At 35.2% G+C, this 23,862-nt stretch overlaps 1 protein-coding gene across 1 annotated transcript in view; it reads left to right on the top strand.

The window, feature by feature from the left end:
• Nucleotides 1-23,862, top strand: part of LOC136031115 (fibrillin-2-like) — a 227,011-nt gene that overhangs the window by 131,440 nt on the left and 71,709 nt on the right. Inside the window, exons 25-33 of the mRNA XM_065710426.1 lie at nt 1,950-2,084; nt 3,701-3,875; nt 5,087-5,200; nt 6,896-7,030; nt 8,691-8,908; nt 15,373-15,511; nt 17,563-17,676; nt 19,608-19,766; nt 21,494-21,688. Coding sequence (XP_065566498.1) covers nt 1,950-2,084; nt 3,701-3,875; nt 5,087-5,200; nt 6,896-7,030; nt 8,691-8,908; nt 15,373-15,511; nt 17,563-17,676; nt 19,608-19,766; nt 21,494-21,688 — 1,384 coding nt within the window. The remainder of the gene's footprint in view (nt 1-1,949; nt 2,085-3,700; nt 3,876-5,086; nt 5,201-6,895; nt 7,031-8,690; nt 8,909-15,372; nt 15,512-17,562; nt 17,677-19,607; nt 19,767-21,493; nt 21,689-23,862) is intronic.

Genomic DNA, 23,862 nt, shown 5'->3' with positions numbered 1-23,862 from the left:
GATAACAGCTGCCAGAGCTTGTTGTGCGCTAGTTATTGAGTGTCGACTGACTGATAATTTAGAGAATTGGTTGCTAGGGTTCCCACCTTTCTTTAGTTCATGGTTCTTTTAACTTATATTTTATCCTTTGCAACTTTTTTCACGTTTTGTTTTCCACTTGTAGAGTTTTAATTGCCTTTTCTGCGTTTTAATAATGCTTGTAAATTCGTTTTTAGTAATAAAATTTTTATATACAAAAGTTTATATCCTTTACATTTATTGATCCACGATAAAACTTCAGTACCTTTCACTAATGACATGTAACCATCCTGTAGTCTATGCACATAGGTATGCTTATTCAAGAATTTCCTTAATATAAGTGTAAAATTCTGAGTATTAAAGAAGAAAAGGAAACAAACTTTTCATCATGTATGAAGGTTACCATATTCTAGCTGTAATTGTACTCTCGCTTTTATTTCATCTCTGATAGCAATATTATTTAATAACACTTTCTAAAGCGATACTTGGTGCCTACCAAGTGTAAGCAGTTTCTAGTAATCGATTTTCCCATCTGCGTGTCATTTATTGCAGCCATATAGGAACACGCAATTCATTTAATCACTCTAGTATGCGCGAACTGGGGACTCTCCTTCTGTGCAATAAGTTATCACGTAGAATCTTTTAGTCGAATCAAAATATCAGATTGGCATGTTGGTCAAGCTGGCTAGCGCTCCATTCCATTGAGGGGAATCCCATTCGAATCCTAATGTTGACGTAAAATCTTTTGAATGTAAAGAATCCCTGAGAAAAACGCATTGAAAGAAAATGAAATCTCTTAAAGTATTATGTAACACCCTGCGTGTACATCATCATTACGTATCACCCCTTGTGTGTGCCCTCCATAGCTACATGGGGGATCCCCCATGACCCCCCTGAACTCTAGCATGTTACGGGAGATGGCATCATCCTTAACATAAGTAAACATTCCCCTATTACATAACAATAACAACCAAAAAAATTTTGAAACGTCTTGAAAAACATCTTGTCAGTTAAATTCTTTGCTAGGGGTCCTCCCGAAGGATCACGATACTAGGGGGCCCCCGATGGCATTGGATACTAGGGCCCCGGTGGTTAGGTTAGGGGCCCCGATGAATTTAGATTTTAGAAAGAATTTCCTAAAACACATCTTGAAATGGCTTGAAACGTCTTGAAAATGTCTCGAAGAAAAATGTCTTAAGAAAATTCCCCCGCTTGAAAGTGGACTCTAACACGTCCTATTGCATAACTAAAAATTCTCTATGACGTAGTATGCATCTGGATCTCTTCGAAAACATTCCCTATTACGCAACACGCACCTGCATCTCTTAAAAAACATTTCCTATGACGTAACTTGCACCAGCTACTCTTAGAAAAAAATCCGTATGATGTAATTAACACCTGCGTATTACCCTGACGGTATCTCTGTTAAACCTTCTTCGTGATTAAAGGAAGAAAGGAGTAGTGGCTATGGGCCACGTGGAAGTAATTGGGCCGTCACTACTGATTTTGTCCGTGTAAACGTTGAAAACAGCCTCATTACCCAATGCCCGTTATCCAATTACTCATTACTCAAATACATACCATGCTCATTATTCAAATACTCATTTCTCACTATACTGGTTACTGAAATGCTCGTTATTCACATACTCATTGCTCATTATTTTTTTTCTCTTACCTTACAGGTCAGTTCCTTGTGTTTTTATATTTGACTAAAGGACAAAAGATTAAAATAAATAAAATGCTTGCATGTGTATATTTTACTTCATTAACGACAATAAGGAATGTGGATATTTTCTTCTTTTCGAAAGGGAGGGGGCGGGAATAAAAAGGCAATTAATAAGAATTAGAAGTAATAATTATAATTCTGAATATTGTTTTAAACTTTGTCTTTACTAGGAAATGTAGTAAAGTTTTTTTGTTGTTTTTTCCAGGGAGGTTATGAATGTCAGTGCAATGATGGCTTCACTGGAAATGGACACACGTGTAGAGACATAAATGAATGTTTAACTAACAATGGAGGCTGTCACCAAGATGCACAGTGCATCAATACTGAAGGATCTTTCAAGGTAATTATCCATTAAAACTTAGTTGTGTGGTTTTCTGTGTTTTTTTTTCTTCTGTAGTATTACACTTTCATTGATTTGCTATTGACTGTAGAACATCAACCTAGAAATAATCTGTCATGTTATATCTGCTCAAACCCAGTTTCCAAGGTTTCTCATTGCGAAAGAGCCGGTTAATTTAGTTTTTAGCAAGGATTATCTACGAAAAATCTTAGTTGCATTTTTAGTAAATCTGAGCTATTGACAACACAATAGTTATTATCAATTGGTGGAGTCAGATTTCCTCTTAGTCTAAAAATACGGTTGTAATTTGGATTTGGCAGATTTGCAATTTGGTTTCAATTTCAACTATACTTCAATTTTTGGACTATACGGTAGAGAAAAGGAAGCGCATCACTTCTACCCTTCCATGCAGTTTTTTTTTCAAAATAGGAGATTCAATATCTCAAGCTTAGCGGTTTTGACCATGGTGATTCCAAAGGTGAACTTTTCATTTTGATCCGTTCGCTTTTTTGAGGGTTTTCAAGTTTTATTATCAAAATTTTTTTTTGCATTAAAATATTACGGTTCAAATGACTTACATAATAATTATTATTGCTGAGTCACCTTTAATGAAAAACCTTTCTCATAACAAAGTGTTATCAAAATATATTTAAAAATTTTGCTAGTGTCAGCTGCATCACCTCTTTGTTCGGTGGTGGCGCAATGGGTTTACCTTAGCTTGGTAATACGGGACCCAAAGATCGAATCATGCTGCAGCAATGCACTGCAGGGTCGACACAGGGACCTTAGCATTCAAGAAGCGTCGTTGATCTGATTACTTACTACTGTATCACCTCTTTACTAGGTTGCAGCTTCTGCTGTAACCATGTTTGCTGTCGCGTTATCCGATCGTTATTCGCGCTTTTATGCATTCTGGATTTACTGTTTGTTTAATCCAGTGAATAAAATGGCGTCTGCTACCTCACGTCAAACTCCTTGTTTTGAATTGAATTTCTTTAGTTTTTATAAAGCTCAAAATTCCATGGTTGGAAATGACTTTATATATAGCTACATCCAAAAACCACTTTCCCCTTAGAAACTAGCTACTCCCGCCTTTTACATTGCTGCTTTCCAGAAACTTTAAATTTAAGAATATCCGAATAGCATTTTCATATTCCATCAAAAACGCACAAAAATTAACCTTATTGTTTCATCTATGTTTGCTCATAGAGATGGGCAGGAGAGGTTTCCTGTACTTCAGTCCAGAGGTCTTATCCTCACTCGAAGAAAACACTGGAAAATTATGTCTATAAATGTCATCACCCCTCCTCCCCATTTAACAAAAATCTTCGAATCCGTATCTATAATTTTATGCCCTATTTAGCATATCATTTTTATTTTGTATACATATTTCCTAGTTTCTTTGCTTTGATATTGGTTCAATTTAGGATCAGTATAAATTGATTTACCCTGTAAAGGCACTGAAGATGCTGATAGCTTAATTTTCATACTAACTTAGCAAACTTGCTATTAATATACACTTTGCCTTACATTGTTATTCGTCTTTGTATTTTGTTTTAAATTTTTGTATCCTGTATCCATAACTATTTGTATGATTTTAGTGTTTTTATTTTTAGTGTGAGTGTGATTCAGGATTTACTGGAGATGGTTCAGTTTGTAAAGATATAGATGAGTGTTCAAACGATCCGAACCTTTGCGACAATGGACAGTGTCTTAACTATCCTGGATCATTCAGGTGTGAATGTGACATGGGATTTATGCACCCTGAGGATAATGAAAGGGCTTGTGTAGGTAAGAACTCTTCGCTTCCCCCTCCCATTTTATTTATGTGCATTGTTTTAAATTTTGCATTGATGTGTTAATTAATGTTTTAATTAATTGATGTGTCAGTTAATATGTTGATTAATGTGCTAATTTGTTAATTTTTCATTTTTAATTTTTCTATTTTCTATTTTCAATTTTCAATTTTTCAACTTTTCAGTTTTTTGTCATTAATGCGTTAATGAATTAGTGTGTACACTGTTTTCTCGTGACCTATCAAGAACGATCTTTGAATCTTTGCTTCGGTTTTGACCATAGACCTTAGCTCCTCCAAAGATGTATGGCGCATAGGGCGTTAATGGAGCCTCTCTACTCGTCCCGAAGGTGTGCCACAGTAGCAAAATTTTTCCACACCGCTACTAACGAGGTCCTAGTCGTCCTTAAATCTCGACCATAAGTTCACCGTAAGGCGTCCTTTTTTTTTAATAACTCGTCTTCTTCAGCTGAAGCGTCTTCTTCTTCTGATGTTCAATAATAAACTGCCAGAGGAGAATGGTTGTGTTGCAAGTGAATTGTGTGTATCGGATATGCCCATCTCTTCTTCTTTTGACCTAGAGTAATATAAGGCTGGCCTGTTCGATTTGAAAAATGAAAGATTATTTGGTTTTCAAAATGTTAGGCTCAGTTTACCAGAAAAGTTTCTTTTTTCTATTCAGAGTTGTTTTATTCAACAACAACAGCAACAAATTAAATAAAAAAAAAAAGAATACAAGCACTTTATTTCCCCAGAAGGCTGCGTGGCCGGGAATACAGGGAGAGAATAAGAAAAAAAGACAATAAATGAAAACACTAGAATAAAACCACCACTTATTACATGCCATAAACAAAGACAAAGCGATGCAGTATGCACAAAAAAAAAATTTACACTCTTCACAGACGTCCAACTTAGGGAGGAAAGAAAAAAGAATAAAACAGTAAATAAAAAAGTAAGAAGAACTATAAAACATAAAAAGAACAGTAAAAAAAGAAAATGGAAAGAAAAAAAAACTTAGAAGTCAGAAAATGCTTATAATTGGTTTGAATTTAATGTACCAACCGAGTAACAGTCTCTATGTGACTCAAGCAGAGTATTTCAGGCAGCATAACAGGTATTCTGGGAATTGAAGTCCTATCTGACTGACTGAAACATGCTACTTGTTTATTTAGTTAAATTCAACGATATAATTGTTTTATATTTTTAGATATTGACGAATGCCATATGTTCAGCAACCTCTGCGTCTATGGTAAATGCGAAAATGTCTTTGGTATGTTCAGATGCATTTGTGATAAGGGATTTGTTCTTGACGAATCTGGAGGTAATTATAAGTATTTTTGTGCAATAAAATGTTCAATTAACTTTCATGATATTTTCCAGCTTGAAAAAGTTAAAAATTTTAGCCATAAATTTTATAGTTCAAACCCTGACTGGAAACAAGACAATTGTTTTCCTTTATTTTCGGTTTTTAGTTGTATAAAGAGTCAAATATTAGATCTTTTGTGAAAAATATTTTCACAAAATATTTCAAAAAAATCTTTGACAAATAATTTCATGATGTTTTATCGCATAAAAAAGTTAAAAACTCCAGTTATATACGGCATAGTCAAAACCCTGACTGGAAACAAGATGACCCTTCTCCTTTATTTTCAGTTTTTAGTTGTACAAAGAGTCAAATATTACATTTTTTTGAAAAGATAATTTCACAAAATATTTCAAAATAATTTCATGATTTTTTTTTTGCATAAAAAGATTAAATCTCTAGTCATATATGACAAAGTGGAAACAGTCTCCCTAACTGGAAACAAGATGCCCTTTTTTTCTTTTTCTTTTTTCGGTTTTGAGTTGTAAAAAAGGTCAAATATCAGAATTTTTCTGGAAAAAATTATAAATTTGTTTTTGTATTATCATTTATTAAATAATTTTTATGTTAAAAGGAGGATAGAAGATACAGCTACCCAAAAGACTTTTGTCTTTTATGTGATTTTTGATTATTTTTTTTTTATGTATACAATGTAGGTTTATTCTATTTTTTGGGGTGAAGTAATAAATATCTGAATCTGAGAGTATTTCTAGTATTAAGCGTCCAAAATGTGCCTTTTCTGCTATTTGTAAAAAAAGAGAACTTTTCGATAATTTGGAAAGTCTGAACGTTTTTCTATTACCTTTTTATTCTGAGTTTAGTAAATAGATTAATAATTACCAATATCGATATTTTCAATTTACACCTTTTACTATGTTCTATAAGAAAAAAAGAAAACGAAAAAAAATAATGTACATATCTTTCAGTTTAATTGCTATTAAAACTTTAAAATGGTTATTTTCCAGGACGCACTGAGTAAAATTTTTCTGGGATGGAGACAGTAGACCAAATGAGTTTGAAAACCGCTGATTAATAGCATTGACATATTTGTCAATGCTAATATGCACTGACAAATGCATAATAGCCTTTTTTTTATTATGACTTTTTTTATGTACATTTCTTAGTGCTTACACATTTACTTTAGTAAAAACTCCAAGTAGTAGTACAAGAAGTACCAAGTAAAACTCCAAATAGTGAATTGATACTCAAGTCAAATGAACAATTTATTTACCAATTGAAGTATAGAATCCAATATAGAACAGAAGAATTCAAACTTCAGTCAAGTTTAAATTCAACTATCAATCGTTTAAACTGGGCTTCATTCAGGTGCTAAATCACCTGAATTGGGTGGCAGGGTGATTAGGGGAGGAAGGGTGGGTTCGGGAGGTAAGGGTGGGGCTAGGGAGGTAAGAGTGGGCAGGGGGGTAAGGTGGGGTTAGGAGGAATGAAAGGGGAGAGGAAGAGTATGTGTATTAATGAGTAAGAGAGATTGGTTTTGTTATTATAGGTAAGTAGATATGTGAACTTTCGCGCGAATACAAACCCTCATAGGTTTTCCCCAGCGTGAAAGTGTTGTATTTTATTTATTTATTTGTGAATGTTGAAATAAAAACTTTAACTAAAAAAAAAAAAAAAAATGTATATTCTTTTCAGGCAATTGCACTGACATTGATGAATGTGAAAACCCCCAGTCATGCCTCTATGGTACATGTATAAACTCACCTGGAAGCTATGTGTGCCAGTGTCCACCTTTTCATGACTTGGTCCCTGGTGGCAATGGGTGTGTAGGTAAGATGTATTGGACTCATTGCATTAGGTCTTTGCATTTCTAACTCTTTCATAGCTCCGATATAGCAAGGTATATGTTGAAAATTGAAGGATCAAAAGACTTGCGGTAACGTGAACACTTGATATCGGTATTGTGCATTAAAGGCGTGTTTTTGCTGCCCCTCCCTCCAAAAAAAATCCGTTTGTGACAATTTCATAGCAAATATGTGCCTGCTTGCTAACTGAAAACTTTTTTTTTGATAATTGTTTGTGATTTTCTCACGAGATCGAAATGTTAATTTAAAGGAAATTGTTTATGGTTCAGAAATATCATAACAGAAATAATATTTGTAAACTTTTGGTACAGGAAATAATTGTGTTTTTTTTTTTTTTGGGAGGGGGGGCTCACGGACTCGTTCTGAAATTTTAAGGGCTCTATTAAATCTTTTTATGTGTTCCAGTATTTCATGTTCACATTTCACTGCCAGCCGTATGTTCCTCGAAAATTGTTTGTAACGCATATTTGTCTGTGAATATCTATATTCAAAAACATCTACAGGAAGTTTTGTTAGCAACAATTGGGATGGCGGAAACGTGTCTATACTCTTATTAATCTGATATTGATATGGAGAGTTCAGTATTAAACAAAAACGGCCATGAAATATTACGTGAATTGTCGTTGACAACATAATGTCAAAAATATTCATGGTAACATCAAGTACTTTATGATACTGCTGCTGTGGCAGATCTTTGCTCATTTTCTATTTTCACGTTAGGTCTTAATTTCTTGAATTGTTTGTTTTTCTCGTTTCTTCAACACGGGACCTTCATAATTGATCCTGTTTTAGCAATTGCTAAATATCTTCATGATTAGGAGGGGGCATCCCGTACAAGCAACAAGAGGTTTATTTCATCGTTAAAATCTTCATCACCTTAGAAATGTGAAAAGTTCACAAAACTAATAACGTTTTACTTTTCTCTATATGTTTCACGAGAATATTTGTAAATTGAAAATGGTCAGCGTCCTAAAATTGGTCTGAAGTAAAAACGCTTACTTGTATTGGCTTTTACCCCTACTCACTCCTTCCTCCTCCCTTAAATTTTGGATGTGTGTGCCTATGATATGGATGATTATGTTATCATTACCTCTTCTTTGATTCTAAGGACAATCTTGATGATCACACAAAGGGATTTCAATGACTCCAATTTCATCGTTCGACTATTAATCAAGGAAAGTGTTGTTTCCAAATTCACCGAAATTAAAGACTCAGTTTTCAGCTTTTTCTATATCTCACCAGCAGGTTTTCTTAGTACTTAGATCAATCTGTTGGATTGTGTCATATTTTCTATACCAAACTTTGATCCACCATTATGATCATAGACGTCAAGTTGTTTCTTTGGTTTGAGAGACGAGGAGGGAGAATTAGGCTCTATTCTGACCTCGATGAGATCTCAATATGCTAATAGCAAATATATCAGATTTCACTAAAACGCTTTCAAAATATTTCTTCAGGCAAGATCCAACCAGGCAGTTTCCCGGGGGTTGGTTTTACTCCCCAAAGTATGTCGGCTTCAGGTAGCCTATTCCTGTGATTAGTTGTCCGTAGTAGCAGTATTATATTAGTTATATATTACTACCGTATTAGGGTATTATAATAATATCATGATTCGTTCTTTCTAGATAAACGCGTTGGTAACTGTTACCTCGACTTCATGACCATGATAAATGGGAGGAATGTATGTCGCAAACCCCTCACAGAGCAAGTTTCTAAGTCAACGTGCTGCTGCTCAGTTGGCAAAGCCTGGGGTCCAATGTGTGAAGCATGTCCTGACCCAGATTCAGAAGACTATAAAAATCTTTGTCCAGCGGGATCTGGTTTTAGACCCAATTCGATAACGGTATGTTTTCAATTAAGTAACATACTTCCGAAAAAAATATTAACATAAGAGACTTGTACTCTGAACTGGTAATTCCTGCATTTCTGTTTCAGGGGATAGTTTTTTGTTGGGCGTGGGGTGTGTTTTGTTCTAAATATATTTATTTCTAAACTAATTCTTGAAAACGAGGGAAAGAATTATTTTTTCAGATCCCCAAGGCTTTGACACAAAGAAATCTTAGAAGTTCTTTACGAGACTGTTATCAAGACACATTTCAAAATATGAAAAATTTTTAGCTCTACTTTTTTTTTGTTTTTGGAGAGAGAAAGAAGTGCTATAAAATTTTCAATTTAGGTAAAATCTAATTTTTTAGAATAATTATTTTAAATTAATTGCCTACTGTTTTCTATGCGCAAAACAAATTGTATTCTAAAAATATTGTGATAACTAAAATAAAACATTCCAGCGAGGTGTTTTTTCTTTATTTTTTTTTCTGTAATGACTGTTGCTATTTTAAGCCTTAACTACTACTACTACTAATAACTCACTGCAGCACCAAGCCGCCTGAGGCCAACACAGCTACGCACGCTCCTCCTCCAACCTAATCTATTTAAAGCCTCCCTCTTTACACCCTCCCAGGAAGTTCCCATTTCCTTTAAATCCTTATTTATTACATCCTCCCAACCCAGACAAGGACGACCTGCTTTCCGTGTAGCCCCAGACGGTTGGCCAAAAAGGACAATCTTCGGTAATCTGTCATCCTTCATCCGTAGAACGTGGCCTAGCCATCTCAACCTTTCTTTCATTATAGCCCCAGAAAGCGGGATTGAACCACACTTTTCGTACAACCTACTGTTTGAAATACGGTCAGTCAGCCGGGTACCCAGAACAATCCGTAGGCAATTTCTCTGGAAAACATCTAGTAAATTTTCATCTGCTTTTCGGAGTGTCCATGCTTCAGAGCCATATTTGACCACTGTCATCACTGTAGCTTCCAATATTCTAATCTTGGTTTGTAGGCTTATCTTTCTATTCTTCCAAACTTTTTTTAACTGTGAAAAAACACCCTGAGCTTTAGCTATTCTACTTTTAACATCTTCACTGCTCCCACCATCTTTACTAATAATACTACCAAGGTAACTGAAGCTCCCAACCTGATCAATCTTTTCGTTACCTAAGGTCACCTGTTCATCTTCACTTATTCCTAGCCTTAGTGACTTAGTCTTCTTAACATTAATTTTCAAACCTATTTTAGCACCCTGAACTCGTAAAACCTCTAAAAATTCATTCATTTTGCTCACACTTTCATCTAATATGCTTAAATCATCAGCATAATCTAAGTCCAGGAGCGTTCTTCCTCCCCATTTGATTCCATGGTCTCCAATTGCCTTTCCTGTGCTCCTTAAGACGAAGTCCATCAAAATGATCCATATAAAGGGGGATAGAACACAACCCTGCTTAACTCCTGATGTAATACAAAACCAGTTGCTAACCTCATTTCCTACCTTAACCGCAGCAGTATTATTCTCGTACATAGCGCAAATCACTTTAATGTATTTTTCTGGTATACCATATAACGATAAGACCTTTGTTAACGCTGTTCTATCAACAGAATCGAAAGCTTGCTCATAATCGATAAAACTAAGGACCAAAGGTGTTTGACAACGAAGGGACTTCTCAATTATTAACCTAAGAGTGAAAACATGGTCGACACATCCTCTACCTTTTCTAAAACCGCATTGTTCTTCCCTTAAAACTTTGTCTACAGCATGTCTCAGTCTAAAAATAATCATATTACTCAGTAATTTGCTACCTACAGAGACCAGACTAATGCCTCGATAATTACGACATTCACTCTTGTCACCTTTCTTATACAGTGGTTTAATTAAGGTTTTCCTAAAATCATTGGGTACTTCCCCTTTTTCAAAAATCATGTTCATAATCTTCAGTAGCTTATTCCTAACCTCAGAGCCACCATATTTAAGGAACTCATTAATCATACTATCAGCACCTGGGGCCTTATTATTTTTTAATCCTTCTAGTACTGTCGCTAAATCTTCCTCACTAAACAAATCTTCCTTCACATCCAAGGTATCACAAACTTTTTCATTTTCATCTATATCTTTTCCTGCAACTGTATCTCGGTTTAGCACATTCTCAAAATGTTCCACCCATCTTTCTTTAACTTTTTCCTTATCACTAATTGTGGCCCCATTTCTATCTTTAACTGGGACTAGTCCGGATCGGCTACTCCCTTTCAATTTATTAACATGCCAGTATAATATTTTACTATTATGCCGTCTAGCCGCATCTTCCAGATCCTCAGCAATTTTATCCATCGCCTCCATTTCACATCCCCTTAGTTCATATTTTAATGCTTTCTCCACTTTCTTTACATTCCTTTTGTTTTCATACGACCTATCGCTCAGATAATTCTTATACAAACCCCTTCTACTCTCTGTTAAACCTAAAGCTTTTTCACTAATATTCCTAGTTGCTGTCTTAGCACTCTTCCCTAGGACACCATCAGCAACTTCACAAATTGTTTTTCTGAAATTATTCCATCCATCTTCCACATTGTCAAATTTTAAACCCTCAAGTTTAGTACTCAACTGTTCCTGGAATTTTTTTCTAAAATTTTCATCCTGAAGTCTACCAACATCATAACTTTCCGGGAGGGAGTTACTCTTCCGAAATTTCAGCTTTAAATTAACCTTAGACACTACTAGATGGTGATCTTTACTTTTAACATCAATAACGGCACTCCTATACACCCTAGTATCTTGTATTGATCCTGCTAGTCTTCTGTTTACAATAACATAATCAATAAGGTTTGCTGTCTTACCATCACGTGAATACCATGTCAACTTATGGGCCATTTTGTGACCAAACACCGTATTGGTTATAACTAGGTTGTTATACCTACAAAATTGCAAAAGCCTATAGCCATTACTGTTTTCTTTTCCTACACCAAATTTACCTAGGCTAGGATACCATCTATCCCTATTTCTACCAACCTGGGCATTAAAATCTCCTAGCAAAAACACCATATTTCTACCTGGTACCCTGTCTATTTGCTGCTGTAACTGTAAGTAAAATTCATCTGAGTCACTAGTATCTCCATCAGTTGGTTCAATGGGGGCATATACTACTATAACTGATACCCTAAACTTTTTAGTCATAAAATGAGCAATTAGTATTCTATTATTAATACCTTCCCAGCCTAAACAAGACTTAGCAGCTTCCTTATTCATCATGAGCCCTACTCCCTGTCTATGTACCCCATCCTTCCTTCCTGAGTAAACAAATTCTATGTCACCTAATTTCATGCTTCCTACCCCTGGGATATGAGTTTCTGAAACTCCTAATAAATCCAGTTCAAACCGTCTGAATTCGTCAGTCAAAATGTCGATGCGATAGTCATTTTTTAACGTCGTAACATTCCAAGTTCCAATTTTCATGTTCTTTAAATCTTTGAAATTATTTTGGCCTCAAGAAAAGCAGTGATCCCGGATACTAGTGCAGGATGGGGACCAACATATCTTCTCGAGTCTACACCGAAGCGCTTAAGCCGGCTTAGAACCGGACAGCAAGAAGTCCCTGGGACCTCCAGTAAGTTGGAGGCTTTGTGCAATCCTGGGCCCATCTTGGTCACAACATGGTTTTCAGCACTTGGCGATGCTCTTCTATCAACAAGAGTCGAAATCCTGCACAGACAGTCCCAAGCCTATTACCTCCGACTCATTATATATTCATGCCTACAAATATTATGCTACTACGGGGAGGCAGCCCATAGTAGATAAATTAGCTAGGAAGAGGTTTTTCAGCCCGAAAACGCCCATCAAAACAAACCAAGCCCAGAAAAATATCCAATAATCAGAATCCCGTACGAGTGCTGTGTTGTTTACTAGGCTATAATTTCCTCGAGGGGCGCCACTCCTCAAGTGGGAAAAATTGACCGCAAGTTTCCCAGTCTTGCAGGTACCCCGAAAGGGTCGAGGCAGCCCTTTACAGAGGCCGTTGTCTATAAATCTGGATCTTACGCCCTGCCGCAGTTGTCCTCCTATAGAGGATCCTCCCACGATGGTGTTCTGCTTCACCATGCAATTTAACCCATTACTGGGAGAAGGTTTGTAACTCATCTGACGCGTGAACACGGCAGTTGGCCCTGCTGAGTGTACATTTGAGGGGCCTTCTTCCTCCTCCAGCTGAAATTATGACCCCCAGGGGAGGGTTTCCCAGTTTCTATTATGGGCCCCACTGGGACAAGGTCCTACTTGGTCTAAGCCTCCTATGGAGCTACTCTACCTATCTATAGGGCTTTCCCCTATCTGTTGTCCTCCACAAAAATCTAGCATGATTATCTAATAATTTTACTAACTAATGCAACTAATAAATAGTTGCAGTAAATTGCAACTTTACTTTAATTTAGACTATGCAACGTCTTCGAGAATTTCCATTGCACTGTTCTTAATATTTCTTCTGCACTTTTCGAACAATGACATGTCATCTAAAAACTTCGATTGAACGGCTAATTCATTAGCAAGATGGTTAGTCATTACTAAAAATAGTAAAGGACCTAAAAGCTTACCCTGCGGAACTCCGCAAGAAATAGGTAGTGAATCAGAATAAACAGCTTAGTACTTAACAACTGGACTCCTATTTGACAGAAAAGATGTAATAATATTGACTAGAAAAGGCGGTACTTTAAATTCATTAAGCAATTTTTTAACTAAAACGTTATAATTAAGAAGATCAGAAGCCTTTTGGAGGTCAAATAAAAGGAGATTGTTGAATCTATACTGTATATAAAGTAGTTCTTCATTATATACAGCCAATCTGCTGCGAAGCTCTCTTAGAGTTTAAAGAATACTGGAGTTAAGGTAATTGGTCGGACTCCATAAATATCCAAACTAACACCTTGCTTCTGTATGGGTGTAATATATCCTTTTTTCCAGCAGTTAGGAATTGTCCCACTTCTATCCCACTTTTATCCCTTCGGCCCGCATAAATATGGGAAATATATAAAATGGCCCTTACATTGAAAAGTTTGGAGACCCCTGTTTTAGATTAAGCTATTCAGAAGTTATTCTTTACTCTTTTTTTTAATATCATATGATGGTATACTAAGGAATATGCAGGGAGCTCTGTTGAGCCTTGCCACTTAAAATGTCTAAATTTATCTGATTTCCTTCTATAGTTTCCCCTTTAATTTGTCGCTTTTCTTGGGTTTTAACGAATCGTCCCTCTCCCCAAAATAAATTATATGTATATGTGTATGGTGTAATATTTGCGGTTCGCCAAAGCATAATTCAACATCTATTTCAAAGTAGCTTCAGAAAAAAGAATTAGGGACTTGACATCAAGCACTACAAATTGTATAATCAGTTAGTTAGTCAAAAACTTGCAGGTTCAAATCATGGTTTCAAGCCCCAATCTCCAAAAATATGGAATTTTGTATTTTTTTTCTAAAAGCCAGATCACGGATGCGTGTTTATTTGTTGTTTTTTTTCCCTCAGGGGTGATCGTATCGACAAAGTGGTCCTAGAATATTGCAAGAGCGCTCATTCTAAGGGAAATTAAAAGTTTTAATGCCCTTTTTAAGTGACCAAAAAAAAATTGGAGAGCACTTAGGCCCCCTCCCACGCACATTTTTTCCCAAAGTCACCGAATTAAAATTTTGAGATAGCCATTCTGTTCAACCTAGTCGACAATCTAATGACCATGTTTTGGGGACGACTTGATCTCCCATAGTCCCTGGCGAAGGGCTGCAAGTTACAAAATTTACCATTATTTACATATAGTAATAGTTTTTATGAAGTGTACAGACGTTTTCAGTGGGAATTTTTCACGTTGGGGTGGGAGTGGGTCGGTGGAGGGAGTCATGGCGGAGGATCTTTCCATGGAGGAATTTATCATGAGGGAAGAGAGTTTCTATGAAGGGGGCACGGTATTTTCTAAAATTATTTAAAAAAAAAGAATAACTATAAAAAATTTTTTTGGCCTTTGTAATTCAGGGGTCATTCTTAAAGATTTGGGATAAAATGAAAGCTTTGCTGTAAAGATCGAGGTACTGATGAGGGGTCAAACCCCCTCATATACGTAATAAAAATACACAAATTTAGAAGTTCGTTACGAAAGTTTATTTGTAAGGTACGTATGTTTATTACTGACAAAAAAACATTAGTACAAAAAATGAAAAAATCTAGTTGCATTTTAAATATCCAAAATTTGGAGGGCAACTAGGCCTCCTCCCTCATCCTCCTTTTTATCAAAATCATCCGATCAAAACTGTGAGAAAGCCATTTAGCAAAAAAAAAGTAATATGCAAATTTGGTTTTAATTATTCATGTGCAGTGAGCCAAAATCAAAACATGTATTTATTCAAAAACATTCGAAAATTAAATTTAAAAAAAAAAAAAAATAAATAAAATAAAAATTAAGCCTTAATACGACTAGTAACTATAATATTATTTATATTATAGGTCGTTCTTGAGGATATTGATGAGTGTGATGAAATGGATGGCCTTTGCACAAATGGTCGCTGTTCCAACACATTTGGCTCTTTCATGTGCATTTGTAATGATGGTTACAAAATCGACGAAACCAATGCAGTCTGTGTTGGTAAGTTAGCTGGAATATCTTGCCTTACTATCTATTTATTTCAATTTTAGTTCACCATACACGGCCTTCTACACTGACAAACCAGATTCTTGAAACAAGATACAAAATCATCGGTGGAACAAAGAAGTCTATAAACTACTACTAATAACTCACTGAAGCCGCCTGAGGCAAAAACAACTATTTACGCTGCTCCTCATCCCAATCTATTCGAAGCTTAGATCTTTAGCCCTTTCCAAGGGAGTCTGTTTCTTTTACATCCTTCCTCATGACCTCTTCCCACCTCACGTAGGGATGACCTGCTTTCGTTTTATCCCAGGAGAATGGCTAAAAACGACAATCTTTGGTAACCTGTCATTCTTCATCGGTAAAAATTGGCCTAGCCATCCTAACCTTTCTGTCATTTTAGCCCTAGAAACTGAGATGGAGTCATATTATTCGTATAGCTTATTGTTTGATACACTTCCAGTCGAATAAGTACCAAAACTAATCTTAGGCAATTCCCCTGGAAGATGTTTAACAAATTTCCCTCGGACCTTCGAAGTCACCCACTTATAAACTGGATTGTTGAACTATTTATGAACGGATAATCCTAAACAAATACTCCACCAAGAACCCCTGTCGGAAACCAAAACCTCACTTCCCTGCAAGGTTGTCGAACTCGATCTAGAGGGTGAACTCAAAATCCCAGTAGTATTTCATGATCTGGATTGTCAGTGGAGCAGCATATTCCTCAATTCAGACCATGAATGACAGTTCTAGTTGTTAGTAGAAAAGGCCTAATATCAATTAAAAAAAAAAAAAAAAAAATCTGCAATCTATGACATCGGTTTAGGTAATTGTCGAAATATTTTTTATTGGTGATTCAAAACAAATACGCATGTCCTGATTCTTGCTATTTTCACCGTAAATACCCAAAATGGCGTATATTTTACAATTTCCTTAACCTCGTAAATCATATTTTTTTCGCTATTTTTGCAAATTTGTCTTTCTCAAAAAATAAATTCCAGTTTACATACCTTGATAGCATAGCTTAGGTTTTCTATATGTTATTTTCTCTTACAGATATTTAAGAATTATTTACTCACAATACGACTTTCATAGACAGATTGAGAAACAGCCAAATTGTAGCTTCTGAGTCGCAAAAACTGTATATAATTGCATTCTAATCCAAACTCAAAGAAGCATAAATAAAATTTCTTCGGTGTAATGCTATCTAAGGTCGGTCTGTATCGACAAGCAATTCATTTTTGCAGTGTGACAGTGGAATTTTGACAAATAAGAAAAAAAATCCATGTTTTTCGTTATTTTTTAAAAACCAACTTTCTTACTTCAAATTGGGCTGCTTGAAAATGATATTGCCTGTGTTGCACAAAGCGACTATCTCTTATCTCTTTATGATTGAATTTTTTGTCTGATTTTCCTCTCTTTAGAAATTATCGAGTTTTTTTTTTATTATCATTATTAAATAAGGCTTTATAATATAGATAAAACCATGACAAGTTTACAAGCCTCAGCTGAAATTCTACAGTTTTATTATTAATCTGGTTATTGATTCTTCTTTTTTACAGTCGGATTTGTTTATTTTTTTTTTAAACCTTGAAAACAACCAATTATCCAAGGCTTACGCTGATAAATTCTCACGCAAAAAAAGTATGTTTTTGCAAAAAGCAACAAATTTTTGTCGGAAAAAAACGTTTTTTGTATTGCTCAAGGACCTCTGGTTCATAGAAGAATAGCCGTGAACCCGGAACACAGAACACAAGCAATAAAACAGAAAAAGTTAAAAAACTAGTCCTAGCTATCTTGTGTCACCCCTTAAGCTATGCAACAAATAAAACACTGACCATAACTGCTTCCTAATTTGGGACATATCCAGTTTTTTTTTTCACGATCATACGATTTCCTCGTCTGAATCTTTCATTTAAAGTGAATACCCCTGCATTTTGGGAGAAATGACTCGCAAGTAACCAAAAGAAATGGTACGTATTGAAACATCTGTTTGACTAAAGGATTGCTTTTCGCAAATATCTAACCGACTTTAATTTTTGTAGATTTGAACGAATGTGAAGAAGAACCGGACATTTGTGGTGTAGGCAAGTGTATTAACACAGAAGGATCTTTTGAGTGCATATGTCCTGAAGGATATATGCTCATGCCAAACGGAAGTAAGTGCTCTTACTGTTTTGAAAGTAAGTTTTGGGTAATTCAATATTAACGCGGATCATATCTTTTTATCAAATCCTTATTTCAACAGAGGATGTGACTTCAAAATTTGTATTTACAGTTCATACAGACCTTCAAAACATATAACTGGGGCACTTTGCTTCCACCAATTTTAGTAGAAAGTTCGACTTTTATCAATTTTAGGTCCGACAACCTCTTCTGTTAGATGTCCTGTGACAAATATTTAACACAACTTAAACATGCGTTGAAATTCAAGTGTTATTTGGAACATTCGTGAACTATATTGAAAATTACACTTCGTTTGAATTATTGCGATGGTTGTAGAAAAGTGGCTACGGTTTCAGCAGTTGTGGAAAACATTTTGTTTCTTTGCACAGCTACTGTGAACCAACTTCGCTTATTCGGTTTCGTTTATCGCTCTCACCTTTTCCCAGGTCAGTATCATATCGTAGGTCAGCTGCTGATACAACTGCTTGTCAGCTAATAATTTTAACCAAAGGCAAGGGCTCAGTTCGTGTAGCTCTGGGAGTCCTCATCTCACAACTACAACTGTTCTATAACTTTTAATACATGAATCTTCATCTATAATCGACCGTTTAACTTTATTTAAAAAAAGGATATATCATCAGTCGTTTAAATGTTACTAAACATTGGCATCAAGATCAAGCGTTCATTTCTCTGAAGAGAGATGTCCTCATAATATAGTGAGATCTGAGTATACTTTTACTATGTGTTTATAAATCTTTTCAGCTCCTTAATTATTATTTGAAGATTGCTAACTCGGTCCCTAAATCAATTTTCAATACAAAATGAAAATATCAATTTCCCTTCACTAAACAATTGTAAAAAATTTCTTCCTCCCGTCTAAAAGAAAATCTCGGTTAGCCCTTCTATGCATTGATGTTCCTATTTTAACTAAAGCTTCATTTTCATTACTTATTTGTATATCTAAATTGAAGTTTGCTTGAATCATATGACGATGACAATCTACATTCATAAAGTTATAGTTCTGCGCTTTCATAAGTGGATTCCTCGTGGCACCTTGGGCTGGCTCTCGTAGTCTTTTATCAACTTTCCACCCGAATTATGTTTATTATAGCTGTTCAGTCGTAAAATCGAGCCAATATATACTGACACACTAGAAAACAATTTTCCTTCACCTTTGTTCGTCCTAAAGAGATTCCAAAGATCTTAAATTAATCCTTTTCTTATGATCGTATTCCACCCTAGAAAGACATAGTATATATCAAGTTTGCTTTAAAGCTTACTTGCGGGTGATCAGCCGCGTTGTTCACAGGAATCAGAGTTAGCTTGACACATTTTATAAATATGTAAAGCATAGACGACAAAGAAGAAGATTTATTTGGTCGAACCGTCAAACCGTATATTAAGTGAGATTGGACGAGCTCACAAATTCATAATAAATATATTCACAAACTTGGTGTCTAAAATCTGCAGTTTTGTGGTATCAAACCCCAAAACTTTTACAAGTTAGTGTTAAAAACACCTAAAATGAGTGCTGATCTAGAAAGAATTCCTCATTCAAAAGCTGGCATAAAATATAGCTGTCTCTGGCTTGAAAACACACTGTGTTTCTTCAGTCCTTCGATAGTTTTTTTTTTTTATCCTTTCCCTTGCATAATTCGTAAAAGAAATTTCTTTCCTCAAGGCTCCTACTGCACAGAATATACCCCATCCCTTTTAAATTTCCTCAAGGCTCCTACTGCACAAAATATACCCCATCCCTTTCAAATTTATTCATCGCTTTTCACCTGACTTCAGCCGAGTTCATTGTAACTCAGTGTTTTATAGATCTTTTTGTGGAACCTAGTGCTCGGACGAACTTCAGTTGAGGACCTTTGGCTTCAAGGAAAAAAGAAACTGCAAAGTGATTCAACATTTTTTTTTACAGGAGAATGCATTGATATGAGGAAAGAGCCTTGCTACATGTCATACATAAACAACACGTGTATCAACGCCATGAGTCAGAGTCAAACGAAAATGTTGTGTTGCTGCTCCATGGGTGCCGCTTGGGGCATCAACTGCGAAGCTTGTCCTACCTTAGGATCTAGTTAGTTCTATTTATTTCTTTAGTGTTTTGTCCTCTTTTACTTATTCACTTTAAGACTATACTTAGTCAAGGTTTATTCAAGCAGTGTACGCTTGGGCACATGTGCAAAGTGAATCTTTTTTTTCTTATTTCTTACAAAATGCTAAAAATGAGTGTTTTTTGGTAAAAATTTCAAGGGATGATACACGAATACCTGAAATAATCACAATTTTTATTCATTATTAAGTATTTTAAGTGATATTTAGTGATCTGATCTGCTGCAATTAGTACTTCGTCAAATTCACCTATAAACACTTTTTTTTTGGCCAATTCAAATGCTCAAATCAAAGAGTTAGATCAAGAAATGCTCAAAATGGATCTTAGCACAATTCTTGTATATTGACAATTAGTATAAAACACACATGAATCCACAAAACACCATTGGTCTAGTTTGAAAACACTACGTCTGCAAAGCTGTTATGTTATGTTAGTTTGGCAAATAGTCTTTACAACTTGTTTGTCGTAGTCAACATGACTACCATTAAATTAATGCTGAAGTAATATGCATTTAAAGAAATTAAAATAGAAACTTAGTTTTCTGAATTAATGCTTGTCATTTTTTAAATTTATTATTTTTTAATTTGATATCTAAAACTTAAAAAATATCAAGTTTAACTAGATACACTGTCCTTACTGTTACGCTTTGGTACATTCCTTTCATTGAAAATGAAAGGAATGCAATGAAATAATTGGAGCAAACAAGTTTTTTTTTTCCATCGATTCTTAGCTTTTGAACCTTAGTTTAGATTTGTAAATACGAAGAACGTGTTACCGTCAAAAATATAACTCAAAAATATACCGTCAAAAATATATATAACAAAAATAATAACTAAACCGCGATACTTAGGATATTGTTTAAGAAAGCTTCAGGCAAAAAGCTGAGTGATAAGGTCTTTGTTTATCCATAACCATTGACTATGTCATGCCACAAGCCATGTGCTTTGAATTCTGATATGTTCGATGTTTAAGTCATTACGCTGTCCAGAAATTCCTAATGAAGCAAAAACATTTCTATTCACCCTTTCTATGACAAATAGCATTAAAGGATCACTTAGAATTTTGATTCTCTATAGAGGGTAAATTAAAATAGTAACAATTTTTGTCCAACTTATAGGTGAGGTTTTGGCTTAATGATTCCTTAGAAATTTCGTCTGCTACATTTTCCGTGGGGTGACTAGCGGCTCATTGACACGTACTGTGGTATAATATACTACGTACTATTTTTATATATGCATAGTGAAATTAGTGGAGTGAACTACTGGAGAGTAAAGGTACATTAAGAACTTAGAATAAAAACTGACATTTTTTAAATAGGTTTTTAATGATATATTTGAAATCCTAGTCCTGTGGTGGCGCAGTGGATTTGACCTTAGCTTGGTAATACGGGACCCAGAGATCGAATCACGCTGCAGGAATGCACTGCAGGGCCGACGCAGGGACCTTAGTAGTCAAGAAGCGTCGTTAATTCTTAATTAAAAAAATTGAAATCCTACGCCTTTTGGTGGATATTTAACCCCTCACTCCCAATATTTTGGTGAAAAATACTATATAGCCCATGTCCCTGGATTATCCCGATATAGACCCCTCATGCCCCTCCCTCCAAAAAAAATCTGGAGCTACGCCTATGATTGTTGAATTATTGTATTTATTTATTTCACAGACATCTTTTATAACACCTTTTTTTTCAGGAGACTATCTTTCCCTTTGTGGATCTCAGCCTGGACAAATCGTGGATCCAATTACTGGACGAGCTAGGGAAATCGATGAGTGTGCGCTAATGCCTCAAGCATGTCAAAACGGAATTTGTATGAACACGCCCGGATCATTCAAGTGTGATTGTAATAGAGGCTTTGCTGAAGACCCTGAATCTCATCAATGCATTGGTAATTTAGCATTTTTTTTTATGGGATCAAAAAATCGAAATGTGGCAAGCTTCTTAGAAATCTAGGCCATCAAAGTTATTTTCCCGCCTAGATACAAAATGTGCAGCGAAACTGGCCTATAATCAATCAGGTGGAAGTATCACTATTATGTAATAACGGGAAAAATAACTATTAAAACAATCCTACAATATAAAACAATCAAAATTAAAAATAGGACACGTTAAGAGGTCAGAACAATGAATTGGACGTATGCACTTAAAAAGGTTCAGCTTAAATAAAAATTCATTTCCCTGTATATAGTTGTCTGCACACGGGGGGGGGGGGGGTGGTTATAGGGATGAAACCAGTGTTGCAACACACTTGGATCATTCAGATACGATTATATGAACCTGAATGGTTTGTTGAAGACCCTGAATCTCGTCAGTAAATTGGCTATTTGGCGATACTTTTTTCTTTTCTCTGTGTTGGGAAAGTCATAACGTGGCAAGGATTTCAGGGGGTGCTTTCCAGACACAAGTTATCGTTAAGAATAATTATTTTTCGGTATCATTTTCACTCAAAAGCATTAAATAACAAAAATATTATCCGTGTTGATCATTACAAGCTCTGAACTGCTGTATTGGCCCCTTTTACTAATTATAATTAATTAGTACTAATTAGTTTTACTAATTATTAATAATTCTACTAATTATAAACCTGTAAATCACGAAATTTGTAGTTGGAGATAATAGCAAATAACTAATAATGATAACTGGTCTATATAAGGCACCCTGAGTATATGGGCCGTAAAATTATATTTCGGCCGTCATACCACGAATTTGTCAATAAAAGTTTCACTAAAAAATGTGTTTCCGTAAGCCAGCAAAAAATCGTTGTTGAGAATTACAAGTAATTTTTCAAACAAACCAAAATGTTTTTGAAGAATATTGTATACAAATTTCGATCCAGAGATACAGAAGATTCTAGACATGTAAATGAAACTTAGTATGCCCCTGAGCAGGCAATGGCTGATTTTCTTTAATAATAAATTTTCTTTAATAATAAGTCCAAAATAAGGCATTTTCCGATTAAAATTGCTCCAAAACAGGTATTTTTCAAAGTATAGGTGAGAGACAAAAAACAAATCTTGGAGGAAATGCGCCCCCTGACCCTACAACTGAACCTTGATGTTGTCCCTTTCCTTGCTTGTATCCTTGCTTTTATTTAATTGTTACCGTAATATTAGTTATAAATGGAACGTGTTTAAGACGTTTATTGTGCAGAGACAATATTGTGGAGTACAATAGTATTATATGAAAACTTCGTTTTTGGAAAAGGATAGCTACTGGTCAAATAATAAAAATAATTATTAAATAATAAATAATAATAGTAAAAATAATAAAAATAATTCACACTTTTCCGTTCTAACTTGATGCCAATTTTTATTGATGATTTAATTGGTTTGTATAACCTTTTGTTGCAGCAAAGCACCTTTTCCGTCTTTGAATTTTGGGGGTGTGTATATACCACAGACAAATTTTATTATTTAAATGGGCAGGGGATTGTCATATAGAGTTAACCAGATCCCAGTACTAAATGTATAAACAGAACGGAGGGCCCTGAGTCTAATGCTGTTTCTATGCTTCAATTTTGCGATTTCTATGCCTCTCGAACAGTTTCTTGTATTTTCCGTGTACATTTGATGGTTTTTGTATCCGTGGTCTCCCCAAAAAAATTGCGACGGAAGTACCCATCCTGTATGCTTAAAATGAATATTTATAGAAACTGTAGAACCGTTGGAAGCTATTTATGTATGAATTCAGCTGGTCAGGTGTCGTTTCAAGAGTGCCTCTAACCCCAAAAACCACATCTTCCTGTAGTTCCTGTTTCAGTTCTTATTACAACTTCCGTTCTTTTTCGTTCCGTTCTGTTTCCGTCCTTTTTGCTCTTTTTACAGTTTACAATTTCTTATTTAATGGTGTTTCTAATCTAAGAATATTAGGTGAAGACATATAAATCATGAAAAATATAAACATACTCTTATGGCTCTTGTTAAGTGAATGACCGTAATTCTCTAATGTTTTTAATAGGAAGTTTTTAATGGTTCTTGCTACTTTTATGGCTATTCAATTTCTCAGCTCTTTTTATTCTCTGTGACTAATGAGAGTTCGTGGTGTAAATGGCTCTACTGGCTA

This window comes from Artemia franciscana, chromosome 9 (assembly GCF_032884065.1).
Source record: "Artemia franciscana chromosome 9, ASM3288406v1, whole genome shotgun sequence".
In the NCBI taxonomy this organism is placed as follows: Eukaryota; Metazoa; Arthropoda; class Branchiopoda; order Anostraca; family Artemiidae; genus Artemia; species Artemia franciscana.
The sequence above is the reverse complement of the archived record's forward strand: the minus strand, read 5'-3'. Positions and strand labels throughout refer to the sequence as shown.